Here is a 16,349-nt window from a genome sequence, read left to right as displayed (position 1 = left end):
CTCTCAGAGCAGTTCTGGAGATGTTGTTCATGTATTTACGTCCTCATCAGACGTGAGACGGCAGACGTTAATATCACAGGAAGCGTCACAAGCGTTTCAGTACGAGTACTACACAAAACCGCGCGTCTGCACCATTCATTAACACAGAGACAAGCAGAATTCATATTTAAATATTAATCGTTTTGCAGCTTAATATTTACAAATACTAGTGGGAGTGGGCTCACTTGTGTGTGTGTGTGTGTGTGTGTGTGTATGTGTGTGTGCGCGCATCAGGCGGAACTCCGCTGTGCGTGATACAGAGAGCGCGACCAGAGACCGAAATTACATGCCGTCGTGTAAATAAGATAAATAACATAAGGCTATTTAGTTTGCTTAATAAAAGAACAAGGTATATACCTGTTCTATAGGAAAGGTAACTTTAAATGACTTCTGTTGTGATCTGGCGCTATAGAGAAAATATAATTAAATAAAATTAACTTGACCTTCAAGGGGGGCGTGGGGTGCCGTTGGGGGGGCGGGCCAATATAATGGCAGGGGAAACACTGCGCTGTATTCCCAAGCAGGACGGACAAACATCGTGGCCGTCGTCAGGTAGAAGAGTATTAGGTCACAGCTTACATGTTATTGTGAATCCAGTAGCAATAGAACCGTGAGCCATGGCCACCGCAATAACAGGGAAAAAGCAATGAGATACAAAAATACACACTTGACAACTGGCCGTCAGATTGCACTGAGAAGCACAACGTATTCCAAACTGCCTGGAAAATAGCAGGGAATAATTGATCTATCACCGTTGAAAAAACACTAGCCACCGGATAGTCCCAAGAAGCACTTGGTGTTTCACAAAATCCTTATTTAGAGATAAGGTTAGCAGGGAACCGTCAACATATAAGCCTGGCGAAACACAGCCTCCGGATAGCACAGAGAAGCACAAGGCGTTTCACAGAATCCAATAAAGTGATAATAGCAGGGGACAGTCAATGTACCAACACGGGAAAAACACTAGCCACCGGATAGTACCGAGCGGCACAAAGTGTTTCACAGAATTTTATGTAAGAGAACAAAAAACTCTACAAACTCAGCGGGGAACCGTCAGTAAATTGATCGGGAACACTAGCCACCGGATAGTACCGAGAAGCACCAAGCATTATCAATATATCAACAATATATCCAATAAAGCAAAAAAAAAAAAACTCACCAAAAACTCCTAAGAGCGCGCTGTCACAGCTTGCGAGGACGATAATTCGCTGCTCTTGTAAGCTGCTCTTGTAAGCTGCACTTGACAGCGCGAAAATTGATCGAAGAACGACCTATCACAGACAAGCGAGAAAGTGAAAGAGGCCGAGGGCTGAGCTAGTGTGTCTATTATACTTGAGGCTCAGCCTACGTCACATGACTTTTTTGGTATATTATCTCGACCTATCGAGCTGGCGCTGTGATAATCCACTAGTGCTTAAGCATCGCCTCTGGTGGTCAGGAGGAATGAAACAGAACAACTAATTTTGATAAAGCTAACGGGGCGGCTGTGTTATTGAGGAACCTTGCGTTGACCTGTTGCCCTTTAGACAACATGAAAAACAAGACTGCAAGCTGTTGATCCAGAGAAATGATGGAGAGACAGAGGTTGAGATAAAGGAGAAGGTCTTACACGTATGATGTTGAATTCCGGTTCTCCCTTGCGGTGCAGGGTGCTGAGCGCATTTTGAAGGGTTCTCCATGTGACCGTCTTTCCGCTGCCCGTCTTCCCCACGATCATCGAGGAGTGTCGGGAGTTTTTGGTCTCGTACAGTTGAATTACCTTGGTCACGGTGAAGGGGGTCACCTGGAGACCATTCTGTCGAAGTTCTGCCTCTATAGCTTCTTTCAGCTAGAGATAAATAGAAAGAAAATTTTGTAAGTTCTTATAACCAAATTAGGGCTGCACGATTAATCGCATGCAATATTTAACACGCATCTTGTCAGAAAGCCGGTTCTGTAATCAGCGGTAAATCTCCCATCAGCTGCATGCTTTCACATTGAGCAGCATTAACTACACAGAGCCGTTGTTCACTGACGAGCTGCGCTAAACCACGTTCATAGTCGCGCGATTTTTTGCGCTGCTCATCAGTGAACAACGGCTCTGTGTAGTTAATGCTGCTCAATGTGAAAGCATGCAGCTGATGGAGATTTACCGCTGATTACAGAACCGGCTTTCTGACAAGATGCGTGTTAAATATTGCATGCGATTAATCGTGCAGCCCTAAACCAAATATGTGCTAATTGCTTCATAACATTGCATAAACTCTTTCTAAGTTGGAAAAAACATCCCTTCGGTGGAGGTGAATCCCACTGAAGCACTAAAGACAAATGAACTGGCAAGAGGTGGGCGCCATCTTAATAAAAACACCCGCTGATACTGCACCCCTGAGTGAAGTCGCACCAACCAGAACTGCTCCAGGGGCACTAAAGCAGCCATGCTAAACTCTCAGGTTAATTTAATCTCCCTCTCTAAGTTCTCTTTCGACTCGTTAAACAGATGGAGAGGAGGAATAAAGAGAACGGCTCTGAGGCGTTTGTGCTGGAGTAAGGTGGAGATGAAGACGCAGGATGGGTAATATAAAACAGCAATAAAAACACTGTATGATGTGCATGAGTGGAGGCAGAAAGGGAGAAATACAGTACTACTTTTTGTCTATGTGTGTGTGTCACACTCTGCCTCCAATTTTGTCCTTGTCGCATTTGATTGCGGAAGAAGCAGGAAGCAGCTGTGCAGACATTGAGGCATCTGCCTTATTTCTCCAAACCTTTTTTGCAAACACCATAAACTCTTCCACAGAAAGAACATTTCTCTTAGACCGTGTGCACGGTATTCAGCAGAACAGGTTTAAACACGCCATAATTCATGTGACTTTTAGAATCTTTTGCCTTTTTTTTTTTTTACAAAGTAAACTGTGTATTTGGACAATGCATTAATCACAGCAGTCAAAACAACAGAAGGCAGTAGTTTAGTAAGAGGTTTAGCCAAGTTTTTAAGTTCTTGAAGATGGTTATCAAGTATTTTGAGAATCATATATATCAAATACACCTCATAAAAGTTTTGGCTTTCCATTATTCTCTACTTCTTACCTACAGTTACAGTACAGTTTGTACTTGAAGAGAAATCCCTGAAAGCCTTGGAGTCAACCACTGCTCTACAACCAGCCAACAGACCAGGATGACCAGTATGGGAGACCAGCTAATACAAGTAAACCTACCTAGACTGGGAAGCAGGGAGTGTGGAGAAAACTATAAGCAAGCCATTTCTAGGTGGACTTCTTGAGTTAGAGTTATTGGCACAGAAATTACACACTGCACTTTAAAGGCACAGAGTTAAACAGGGATCTCTATAACTCTCCAGCTCACAGCCAGTCTTGGCTTTAAAACAGCAACCATTGCGGTGCTTGTCAGGATATTTATCCACTAAGCTCCCCCTAACACCTTTGCATTGGCCTTTATCTGTATTAAAGAAGTGGACTGTGTGAATTGTGTACAGACAGGGCAGTAAAATATCCTCAGGCTTTAATGGATCTTTTGAAAGGTGTTTCAGTGAGAGAGAGCATGTGTGAGAGCTGTTCTCTGAAAAAAATAGGATGGGTGTAATCAAAAACACACAAAAATATGCTTTTAGGGGTTTTAGTCATAGCACACATTCATACACAAATACACAGAGACTTTCAGTTGCTTTATGAGTCCATTATGAGGCCAGATGCACAGTGGGAAAGGCTACCTTTCCGTAGTCGATAGTGGGTGTCTCCACGGCAGGGAAAAGATCCTGGATGATCCCATTAAACAGTGGCAGATCGATGGAGGTTAGTTTAGCGATGTTCATGTCCTTCATAGACATCAGCAGGATCTGAGGTCAAAGGGTAAGAAGAAAAAAATATTATGTTAAATTAGCTCAGCGCAGGAGTACATCTTCAAAGCTAAGCCAGGCCAGCTTCACTTGACCAAATGTCAACCTTAATTTATGGGCGCGAAACTGCAAAACGAGCCTCAGATACATCTGAAATCCCTTCTTGCTCTTCGGCTATCAAAAGCGGTAGCCTTACTGCTTCCGAATGACATTTATTTTAACAAGCGTACCTTACACATACTGTATGTGAACCTTTAAATAAACATGGGGCACCTTTTGCATGGGTGATGATATTCAGGTAAAAAGAGAGAGAGAGAGAGAGAGAGAGAGAGAGAGAGAGAGAGAGAGACAGAGAGTGCTGAGATAAGCACACATGAGGTTTATGAGTCATAATTATTAGTTTATGAGTCATAGTCATTATTTTCAACTTCCCTTTTAAGGTTTTGTCCCCTTTCATAAAAAACTTTGAAAAAAGCCAGAAAGGAGCACGTTTTAGTGACATGTCCCTGTCATCATTAGCACATTCTTCACACACACACACACACACACACACACACTGAACAAACACACACACACACACACACACACACACACAAAAACTGTCTGTTTTACTGTGTAAACACTGGGATGTATTCAGGTGAAACAGGCCTCTGAGAGAAATGTTTCTGGATTTATTGGATGCTGCAGGTCTGTGTGTCTCACCTCTTCATCGACAATGTCAGGGCGAGCTCTGCGTTTCTTTCCAGCATAGCGAAGCAGAGAGGTGAGAGCCCTCAAGCCAAAGTCATAGTGGTCCTGTTTAGACAACTGCTGTACTGCCAAAGAATACAGAGTGAAGACCTTCTTAGCCAGCACCTGAGAGAGAGAGCAAGAGACAGAGATTAAAAGTGTAATATAATGTCTATTTGAACAAAATACAATTAGAATATAATGAGAACAGATAGCATGAAACTGCATTCACAACCCATTAATATTCTCAAAGTGCAAATGAATAAACAAGGAAGAAAAAAGAAATTAGGATGAGAGCTAATTTTGTTTGTTGAGAATCGGTTTGATTGTGAAAAGTTTCACAGTAAGACCAGAAACATGCGGTAAGAAAGTAATAGTGTCTAAAAGGTTTTCAGTTCCTGTTGACATTAACATTAAAGAAATTTCTTATGGGAATAAGAAAATGAATTATGTGACCTTGAACTCCCACAGCTAATAGAAACCATGAAAAGAGATACAGCAATACATCTGACAGTAATACAGTAATACGTCAGGCAGACAGGTAGAGAAAAAGCATCAGAGGGAATGAGAGGGGTGTAAACGAACAAATTCAATAACCTTTATTGCATCATTTTTTCATCTACGAAGAAACAGAAGCCAAGAAATCAGAAAAAGTCAGAGACTGCAAGACCTCAACAAAACCACAATCAGCATGTTTTGTATTGTATGCCATTGTTTTACAGCAAGGGTTTTTGGGAGTTTTTTGAGGTAACTGGTATGGGTTTGTGAGTTGATGAAAAGCTAATAATTAATTGAAAAAACAAAACAAAAATAAATCATTTTAAAATCAAATCAAATAAAAATAAACTTACTTATTAAAAAAACATGAAAATATTTTATTTCTTTACCTGCATGTCATGTGACCATTAGCTGTCATCAGAGAACCATTATTAAATTATTGAAATATTAACTATTATTTAACTATTAAGTAGTAAAACAAATATTTCTGGCAAATGTAAAAATGCATAGGGAAAAATAAAAAGTATAAATGTTGGCTGGTCCAGTAAAAATCTGAACATGATTTTGCCAGGACAGAGAAGCTCTAAATTTGCTTCAATACATGTGTTAAATGCCCATAATGCAATTGCATGTCAACAATAATTCATGAAATATAATTGGAAAGACAATAATTGAAAGCACAATTGTTTTTGAATGAAAAATAATGACAGACAAACACAATGGGTGCAATTTATGTCTGTGATTGAGAGAGTGACAGAATGCAAAAAATTGCTGAAGCATAAAGGTGAGGGCATGTGTGTGCCCATGAATACCGTGAATATGTAACAGAAGGAAGCAGTGTGTGTGAGACAGGGTAACCGTGTCAGCGCCGTTTCCACACTGCCCACTAACAGTCTTACTTATACAGACACTAACGCACACACAGAAACACGCGCCAGAGTCACGCTAGGCTGAGCAGACTATGGACTCGCAGGGGACGGTCATCTCGCTGTCAGTTATGGCTCATAACACCAAGACCTGCACACTCCGGTGCGTCGGGGCAATACTCTCCCGCTCTCTCTCTCTACCATGGCCTAGCATTAATATGTCCATTTCCTTTCATTTGCAAAGGTAATAGTTCTCTCTCGCAAGCACGCGATGATTCTGCCGTATTGACTATGCAGTGGGGCGTCTGGATGAGGGCCGAGTATGCCGGGACAATCAAATCTGCCATTGACATTCTGTGTTTGGCTGGGGCCGGTGCTGGTTCCCTTCCCAGCTCTCTTAATCTCAAGTCCATTATTTATAATTCTGAGTCCAATTCCCCATGCCAGTGCCGCTGCCAGCCCGCCTGGCCTGTGTACGGCATCAACAAATGAGGCTTCCCGTTTGGAGCGTGCAGGCAGGGGGAAGAGAGGGGAAGCAGCCAGTGGAAACTTGTGGGATTTGGTCAACCACAGGGGTGTGTGTTTGTGGAGTGTGTGTTTGAAGGGGTTGGCATTACGCGTCGGTCGGATGTCTCTCGCGCAAATGCGTGCGTAAACACACAATTGGCATGCCTGCTGCATGTTGGAGGTAATCCGATGGCAGGATCAGCCCCCTGGAGTGTGTAAGTGTGTGTGTGAGCCAGTTCATCTGTGTTTGCCTAACTGTGTTGATCTCCTCCATCTTCAATAGAATCTAATATCCCATAGCACTCTCACCTCCTTCAGCTATAGTTTTCTATTCGTATACACTGAACTCGAAAAAAATTACTCAATTAAAAATTATTAGTTGGTTGTGTTAGTGGTACGGACATGCATGATGTCTCAAATCTTGCTGCTTTTTGAGGAGAGGTGTGCTATTACTGCACGAAGTGAAGCATACTTTGGACAATAAAATGGCTGCATCATAAAGACTTGGTGTGGGCTTTTTTTAATTATGTCTGTAATTAACCACCTAGCAACCTCTTGGAGCACCTGAGAAACCATTTGGCGATGCCCTAGCAACCATTCAGAACATCATAGCAACTGCACTGCAAAACCCTGGAAGCCCCTCTAGAATTGTGTAAAATATACATCCTTTACCATCCAAAGGTTTGGGGTCTGTACCTTTTTGTTTTGTTTAGTTTTTTGAATGAAAGTAATACTTTCATTCAGTAAGGATGTATTTAATTGATCAAAAATAACATTGTTACAAAAAAATCCATATTTTAAACAATTGCTGTTCTGAACTTTCTATTCATCAAAGAATCCTGAAAAAAGGGTTTCCACAAACATATCAAGCAGCACCAAATTATCATATTAGAATGATTTTTGAAGGATCATCTGACACTGAAGACTAGAGTAATGATGCTGAGAATTCAGCTTTACCATCAAAGGAATAAATGATATGTTAAAATATATTAAAATATAAAACAGTTATATTAAATCGTAATAAATTGTAATAAAAAAGTATTTTAGCATTGACACGTCACCATTAAGTATTAGGCTTTAAAATGGGAAAAAGGTGTATCTCTTTTGCTCTCAAGGTTGTCAGTAGATGAGACCTAATTCTAAATGGTTTAAAAGTGATCCTTTAAGTGTCCATTTTTTGTTTGAAATCGTTGGTGTTATTCATGTGAAACCATTTAAAGCTTAAAGAATATAAGAACTTTCAGACTATGAATATGAAGAGTTGTATGCATACCTTGCAGTTATTGAAACCCTCTGCAAAAAGCGTGATCTCAGCTATAAGGGTGGAATCTGGCACTACCATAGAGATCGGCCGAAACATAGACTTCAAATTATCAGGCAGCTCAGTGCGGCCAGCGTAGCCTACAGAAGAAACATACACACGCAGAAACAACAGGAACTGAGGCGATGAGAACCACAAACACAGACTGAAACACATATTACCAACTCTATAAAGATATTTCAAGGCATAGACCACCCAAAATTTTTTATTCTGTCATCATTTATGCAATTGTTTCTAGTCAATTTATTGATCCAGTTTACAAAAACGGTCTCAATGATTTGTAAATGAATCAGAAACAATGATCCAGTAATAGCGGCTAAAGTTACTGTATAGGTGAAGATTATCAACAACTAACCTTAACCCTTACCCATGTCAGTTTATTCCACATAAAGCTATCATATGGCTTCAGAAAACCTGGAAAATAACATGTGAGTCTATTTTCAAGCTACATTTTTGTCATTTAGGAACTTTGCAGCCTCAGTCATCATTTACTTTCAATATATAGGAAAAAAAAAATGTGTGTTTCACAAAACAAAGTAAGTTGATGTGATGGAAAAACATAATGGTGAGTAAATAATAACAGAATTTTACTTTCTGAGTTAACCATTCCTCTTAGAACAACAACAAGCAGATTGAGTACCTGGGTTCATAGTGATGAAGATCCCACAAGACCAGACCAAGCTGATCTCTCTCCCCTCAAAGGTGAATTTGTTGAGTCCCGCAGACAGAGCAGACAGGATGGATAGGATCTGCTGAGCGACCACGGACAGCACCTCAATGTTTATACGGTTAAACTCATCAAAACAACCCCATGCGCCTGTCTGGAGAGAGAGACAAATGCACATATTCAACAACAATACATTAATTGTTCTTAGAGTTTAAGTGTTTGTATGGATGTAGTTTAATACATACCTGAGCCAGGCCAGAGTACATGCGGCCCATAGATTTGAAGTCCAAGCCTTCTGAGCAGTTGACCACAATCACGTACATGCCCAAAGATTTACCCAGATCTTTAACCGTCTCTGTCTTCCCAGTCCCAGCAGGGCCTTTGGGAGAACCGCCCCGGTGCAGATGCAGCGCTGTGGTAAGAGTCATGTAGCACCTACACCGAAAACAAGAACACTGTCTGTAATACATACAGTACATATACTGATATATACATTATGACAGTTAGACATTCATACAAGCAATGCATGCAAGAAACTACAGAAATAAAGTGCTAAGGAAGTGACAAAATTATTCTGTCACAATCATGGCTAGTTATGGCAAAAATATAGACATGCATGGAAGAGACCATATCTATCACTTTCTACTTCATCATGTTTTATTGACTTTCCAAACCATTTTACCCTTACAGGAGGATTTGTAACAATTTTGTTAACTTCTATGAAAATGTTTTAGCAATCCTTAGGGCTAGGACAGAAACAGAGATAGACACACTGGCACACAAACTGACATTCGCTCAAATCACATGCATCCTGAAGCACATACACACATGGAGAAGAGACAGACAGACAGGCTTAAGAACATTGTCCATGTCCTTGAGTGGGCTTAAGATGTCACCCTCTCAACATAATAAACCCGGATTAGATCCTTCCTTTCATTCCACTGGAGGCACGTTCTGTGCTGATTTTCAGCGGCCTCTGAAGGCACACAACAGGAAATCCGCCATTGACTCCTGACTCTTCCTAGCAGGAATTGCTGCATAATTTCATGTTTCACATTTTTGTTCTATTATCACACAAGAGACATCTGGAGCTCCTCTCTCTCTGCCTCTATGTGCAGATGTGCTCTGCTGATGGGGAGGTAAGATCTTGACTGATAAGGTTAATGACATGATCTCTGTCTCTCCCTCATAATGACTTGGATAATGGCTGAAGTCAGATAACGGCATCAGAGTCCCCATAATGATCATTATAAACCAGCTGATTGCATCAGTCAAATGCTAGGGTTGATTGTCACACAGGACAGGATATTGATATATCTAGCAATCTGAAAGTTATGGTATAATATGAGAGTGTAGGTGATTATATCTCAGCTGAAGGTTATATTTGTTGGTGGTTTTAATACTTCTACATACAGAGTAAGTCTAACACTACAGGCTTCACTCTGATTTTACTGTGTGTTCTCTGGTGAACTGGGGGAGCTGGTCATCAGACATTTTGATTTAAAGGTTCATTCTTAAAAAGCCTGACAAATTTTTATTTTTTGACAAACATAAGATGTATCAATACCAATGGAAAACATAAAAAAAAAAATCTGAAATGGATGAGTTGGACCAGAAAGTGAATTAAAGCAGACAATAAAGTGCCTGGCATATAGAGGAAGCGTCCCGGAGTGCCCTTCATAAAGATGATTGAGGGAATCTTTAGAGATGTAATTTATGAGTGGCTCATTTCTAAAGAACATAAAATATACATTTCTAATTTGTTCAATCACTTCATTTTTGCTCACCACATAATAATCATACGCCTAATTCTTTACTTTTTATTCTAAAATGTGCAAATTAAGAAAGAAATGAAGTTCCCACTTTACACTGAGTGGCCTTAACTACTATGTACTTACATCAAAAAAATAAGTACAATGTACTTATTGTGTTCATATTGTACATTTAAATTTAGTCATTTAGCAGACGCTTTTATCCAAAGCGACTTACAAATGAGGACAATGGAAGCAATCAAAATCAACAAAAGAGCAATGATATGCAAGCAAGAAAACGAGCAGTAAATGAATAGAGTGTAAGTCTAAAAGGGACAAGTATTTTATTTTTTATTTTTTTTAAAGAATAGAATTAGAATAATATATTTTACTGCAAAACACTTTTGACAACACATGCTACTATTGATGTGGGATACGGGTAAGGTTAGGGACAGGTTTGGTGGTATGGGTAGGTTTAAGGGTGGGTTAAGGTGTAAGGGATGGTTCAAGAGTATAATTATAAATGTAATTACAGAAAATAATTACAAATGTAATTACATTTTTAAATATTAATACAATGTAAAAACATGTACTGTATGTACACAATAAGTGCACTGTACCAAATGATTAATTTAAATGCAAGTACATAGTAGTTAAGGCCACTTAATATAAAGTGGGGCTGAAACAAAAAATAAAAAATAAAGAAAATAAAAGAAAAAAGTGTGTCCACACTTTAGACTGTTTGATGTTACATTCAAACCACCATGGGGGTCTTTCTTCTTTATATGTTGATGTTTTTTTTATATTCATGACATTTAAATGTTTATGACATTTTTTATTTTTCATTATTTATGACATTTAAAACATTCAGAATTCATGCACCTCTGGAATATCTACTACTATATAATACAGCATTCTGGGCAGAAAAAAGATAGCATTTTTTATGAAGTAATACAAAACAGTATTTGTTGTGTTTGTTATTTAAGTAATAATTCATGCATCCAAAGGTTTTTTATATGACCAAAAAAACCTCTTTGTTTTAGGATCTACGCATTTAAACCCCCTTCAAATACATTGGTCATTGATTGATCTGTTACCTGTCTGTGAGGGGGGTGATGACCAGACGACCAGAGTTGCCTAGGTACTCGTAGCCATAACGGAAGTGGGTATTAGTCTGTTTGATGATGCAGTCGTCCACATCCTACACACACAGACAGAGACATTTAGAGGCTTGTGGCGATCACCTTCTCCCTATTCTATATGTTTTCTCCATCCCACTATCTTATCTCCCCCCTAACCTTGTCCCAGTACAGGCGAAGTTGGCACAGCCAGTCAAAGGCACTGACATCACAACAGCCTGCTTTGGCCAGTTTGCTGATGACATCACGGGCGTGGACCTCAACGGTGACCAGGGCGACGATCTTCAAGCGTAGAATCTTTGATAAGTTCCCTCGTATGGCTTCAGAGTACTGACTGAGCATGGACACCTGGGTAACACAATGCAAACACTGATTATTAGAAGACAGACACACTCAGACACAACGCAAACTAATTTTATGGATCAGGGGTTCCAGATCAAACCTAACCATAGTTACTCCAAACATAGTCAGTAAACATCAGCTGAGACGTGTAATGTAAATGTGAATTAACAACAAAAAAATCCCCACCTTCCTAAAGCCCTAGAAGCTATGCTCTGAGACTAAATCTCAACTCTCAAAGGCACAGAGACAGGCCTGAGCCATTCTCAGTGTCTCACTGGCTTTGGCTTATAAGATGTGATTGGATTAAATTCATTTGAGCTGCCGTCCTTAATTAACTTGTGTATCTAGTGCATCCTGTGCTCCAAGTACAAATGCACATGAAATGAATAACGCATTTTCAATAAAGGGTTTGAGTGAAGTCAGCAGTGTATGTGGAGTTCATCCACAAGTTATTAACAGACTCGCATTGAATCAGTGCTCGCAGAACTCCACAGAGAGCTCTGCAGATTTCTGCAGAATCAGAACACCTGTCATTCCTAAAATTCTACAAATCCCCCACTGCTAACATGGTTGTTAATTAAATATTTGGGCTAATTTTATTTTGCTTTCAGCTACTAACAAGAGTGTAGTACTCTCAGCTTCATTTAATGCCATGTTGTAATCCATTCCACAGAATCCCACCTATTTCTACCTAGATCGACACAGAAAATGGGGAAAAATCTGCAGATTCTGTCTAGATGCAGTTATTAGCGAAAATAAAGACTGTTCACACCACATCCAATGTAACAAATTTTTAAGTGAAAATAAAAAGAAATAGAATTTTCTAACACTTTTCCATCTGTCACTGGTGGGACAAAAAGGTAATTGTTGGACTCAACAAACCTTTACTGTGCCTAACTATTTTTCCCAGGAGGACAACGGCAGCACAATTCAACATAATTCATAAATTGCCCTTTTTGGTGTTTAAACTGGTGACCTTTAGATCACTGTCCCAAATCTGTAACTGCCAAGTTCCTCTCACCTGTTTCTTTTTTAGTGATTTAAGAGCAGCCTTATCTGCTCTCTCTTTGCTGGTCATGAGTGCTCTGGTGACGTCTGTGGTCCACTGTATTTGACTGGCTGTGATCAACATCTGTTAAGACAAGCGAAGAACTTTGAAGTGGAATTACTGCATTCACACAGATACTGAAAGGCATATAGACATACACACACTCACCTGTCCAGGCCAGTCTCGTACCCATTTGCCCCTCTTCCCTGGCATCTTCTTGAGAGCCATCGAGCAGTTCTTCAGACAGTCCTTTAGAGTCCAACGCATGGTTCGCTCGACATCACACAACCATGCCTACACATAAAAGATGAAAAGCTCAATGGATAGTGCATTTGTCAACAAAGACTGTGGTGGACTTTATGTTCGAAACACACCTCCACTGGCCCCTCCAGAAGAACAGGATGAGTGAAGTCAACAAACTCCCCATCAGCTGAGAACATCCCACTTGCCTCCGACTTGTTGTTATTGATCCCAACCTACATATACACAAACAGAACATTTAAACTAATGCTCAAGCTTAACCCTATACATTTCCAAAAAAACATATATATATATATATATATATATATATATATATATAAATAACATGACATAAAATCATTCAGTATAAGATTTTGGTGCATATGTACTTTGTTGATGCGGAGACTTTTGATGTTGTCAAAGCACTTCTTGAGGTGTGGCTGCACAGCTTCAGGGTTGCGTGACTGGCCCAGGATCTCCAGAAGGTCATCGTTAGACAGAAAGTAAAACCGAGGAAAGATTTGCCGTTTGGTCTCCAGGTACATGTCCAGAGACTTCTGAATCTCCTCTAACTTAGTGTTCATTTCTGAGAGCTTCTCTAGAAGACCTGAAACAACAGAAAAAAAGGATATGTCTTTTATTGACATTTTTCTGTCTTCCTATTCAAAAGTGTAATACTTTTCTTTTTTTTTTACAGTAGAACTGCTTATATATCATCTCAATCTCAGAGGGTACTTCAAGTAAATATTTTCGGTAAAAGAGTTTGACTAACAAAAAAGTCCCTGTAGTACAGTAATGAGAATCACCACTGAGAATGATAAAAGTTGCCAAAAAAAAAAAAGTGAAATGACTGAATGAATTATGTTTGTGCTTAATTGTCATTAAAATAATTCTGCAATGCAAAAATATCGTAATAGTTAACAGACCTCAGTTTTTAATGCAAAATAGATTTTTTTTTTCAGGTGAAATGTAACCTGGACACGTTTCATCCATCTGTCCAGGGTGTTGCCAAGAATTCTGCCAAGTGAACTGACCTGCTCCAGTAAAGGCTTTTTACAGTCGCTGAGGGTGGTGAATTCCAGAACCACCTTTCATTACCTGGATGGTGTGTTCCTCTGAGAGCATTTTTGTCCTTGTCGAGTCGGTCCATGATGATCTTCCAACTGGAGTTGACGTCATCAAATTCAGCCGTCTCACGAACCAACTGCTTACGTATGTCATCTGCCAAAAAGATATTCTAAACAAAGAAAAAAATCAAAGGATGTGGTAGCGGATGACCAAAATGAAGAATCGCACAGAAGGGAAGATAAAACTGTTTGGTGCTTGGTTGGAGCCATCACAGGTGTGTTTACAAACACTCATACACACAGGAAATCCAGGCTGACAGCCACTGTTTACTCTCCTCATCAGCTACGAGAGAACAGATGCGTGACTCTGAACTCCGCTATGTGTGTGTCTGTGAGACTCTAATCTTTTACAGTGAGTTTGTGCATCACATGTAGAGAGCGGACTCCACTGTGATCTAGCACAGTGGATTGTGACTGGTGTTTATTAAGAACGAGCAGGGTGTGAGGAAGGTCAGGAGTGTGTTGTGTACAGCATATGCCTGGATAATGTAACCACAGACTTTTAAAGCATAAGAGAAGCATTTGGATGAGTAATGTGCTGTATAAAACTGTAGGAATTGCTGTGTGTGCGTACCTCTAGATACATCCACTGTCTTTGTACAGTGAGGATCATTTCGATGACTTCCAGCACCAGAGACAGACTACGTTCCCAGTGATCAACTTCCTTTTCAAATGCTTTGACGAAACGAGATGCTTTCATTACAGAGAGTGTAACCTGGTTATCCTCCAGAGCCTGGAACACTTCATCTGTTCCCCTGAGCACACACACAAACACGCACACAGTTTAGAAGATACATTTGTAAAAACATCTCATAGACCAGTGGTTCTTAACCAGTGGGCCGGGACCCACTAGGGGGCCTCATAACACTTCCAATGCTGAAAAATGCTAAAAACGATTTTAAAATAAGCTAAAACAGCTAAAAATCTAAACAAAAAAAAATCCAACAAAATCGTTTATTATGCCATTTTGAAAATTCCTAATTTGAGTGGAAGCAGAAACTCGCTGTTTTTGTAACTTGACAGTTACAGTTTAAGCGCAATAAGACATGAAAGAGAACTTAGTTTAGTACTCACATGCCATGTGACAGATGCTTTCTGTGCGCGTGCTTCGAATGTGTGCGCTCAGAAAACCGTCTATCAGAAGTTTAAACTAATATATTTTAAAACGCATGATTTCAGCACAATAGACATGATAATCAAAACCAAACAGATGTTTTTTTAGCAGAGTATCTATCTATCTGAGGTAGTGTGATCTATCTATCTGAGGTCACTCGTCCATCATATTGACTCTCTCACTACACAGACTGTTACATATGTTACAAATCCTGCTCATGGACTTCTGTCCGATCGCCACCAGAGGTCACTCGTCCATCATATTGACTCTCTCACTACACAGACTGTTACACGTCACCATGGACTACATTTCCCATCATCCATTGCACTGATTAGTTACAGCTGTGTGCAATGGATGATGGGAAATGTAGTCCATGGTGACGTGTAACAGTCTGTCTAGTGAGAGAGTCAATATGATGGACGAGTGACCTCTGGTGACAATCGGACGGAAGTCCATGGACAGGATTTGTAACAGGTAGGGATGTTCATTTCGGTTATTTTTCCTAACCGACAACCGACGCTCGTTAACCGATTATTAACCGTTAACCGACAAGGTTATTTTAAAGGGGTCATATGATGTTTCTAAAAAGAACATTATTTGGTGTATTTGGTGTAATGAAATGTGTTCATGCAATTTAAAGTGGAAATGAAGCAGTCAGTCAAGTTTACATTATTTAGTAAAGTGATTTCCACTTTGATTAAAAAATATATAACAAACATGATTAATGTAACCATTTTAAAGAAAAAAGGTTGTTTTGTTATAGCTTTTAGAGCAAGGGCGCCGCCATCTTGCAGTACCACCGCGTGTGACGTCACGGGTTGGTTCGCTCCGATGGCCAGTGAAGTAATAGAAGCATTTCTTTACATTTTGAACACACGCTTGTTTTGAAATGGAGGAAGATTACATTGAAAGCACTGTTAAGTCCATAATAAGTGCAATTGCCTATGCATTTGAGCCGATACGGCGATGGGACCGAGCAGTATTAGGGGTTGAAGAAACCGCACCGGTAAAGTGCGGATCGGAAACAATACTCGTTTACGTGGATACTCCTCAAGACTGTCATTCCGACGTGCTTTGCGTGCATTTGCTGATGAAGTCGTGACAGAAAGCTCAATTTGGTAGCCTACTC

At 39.9% G+C, this 16,349-nt stretch overlaps 1 protein-coding gene across 1 annotated transcript in view; it reads right to left on the bottom strand.

The window, feature by feature from the left end:
• dnah2 (dynein, axonemal, heavy chain 2) overlaps positions 1–16,349 on the bottom strand; it is a 163,408-nt gene that overhangs the window by 65,501 nt on the left and 81,558 nt on the right. The window contains exons 29-42 of the mRNA XM_016454789.1: positions 14,681–14,861; positions 14,078–14,216; positions 13,369–13,586; positions 13,114–13,215; positions 12,908–13,033; positions 12,713–12,823; positions 11,509–11,697; positions 11,308–11,411; positions 8,705–8,894; positions 8,433–8,613; positions 7,745–7,872; positions 4,574–4,726; positions 3,746–3,871; positions 1,649–1,867 (exon numbers count right to left, since the gene is read on the bottom strand). Of these exons, the coding sequence (XP_016310275.1) occupies positions 1,649–1,867; positions 3,746–3,871; positions 4,574–4,726; positions 7,745–7,872; positions 8,433–8,613; positions 8,705–8,894; positions 11,308–11,411; positions 11,509–11,697; positions 12,713–12,823; positions 12,908–13,033; positions 13,114–13,215; positions 13,369–13,586; positions 14,078–14,216; positions 14,681–14,861 (2,167 nt within the window). The remainder of the gene's footprint in view (positions 1–1,648; positions 1,868–3,745; positions 3,872–4,573; positions 4,727–7,744; positions 7,873–8,432; positions 8,614–8,704; positions 8,895–11,307; positions 11,412–11,508; positions 11,698–12,712; positions 12,824–12,907; positions 13,034–13,113; positions 13,216–13,368; positions 13,587–14,077; positions 14,217–14,680; positions 14,862–16,349) is intronic.

This window comes from Sinocyclocheilus anshuiensis, unplaced genomic scaffold (genome assembly GCF_001515605.1).
Source record: "Sinocyclocheilus anshuiensis isolate Anshui unplaced genomic scaffold, SAMN03320099.WGS_v1.1 scaffold99, whole genome shotgun sequence".
Lineage (NCBI taxonomy): Eukaryota > Metazoa > Chordata > Actinopteri > Cypriniformes > Cyprinidae > Sinocyclocheilus > Sinocyclocheilus anshuiensis.
This window is presented reverse-complemented; position numbering and strand designations above follow the sequence as displayed.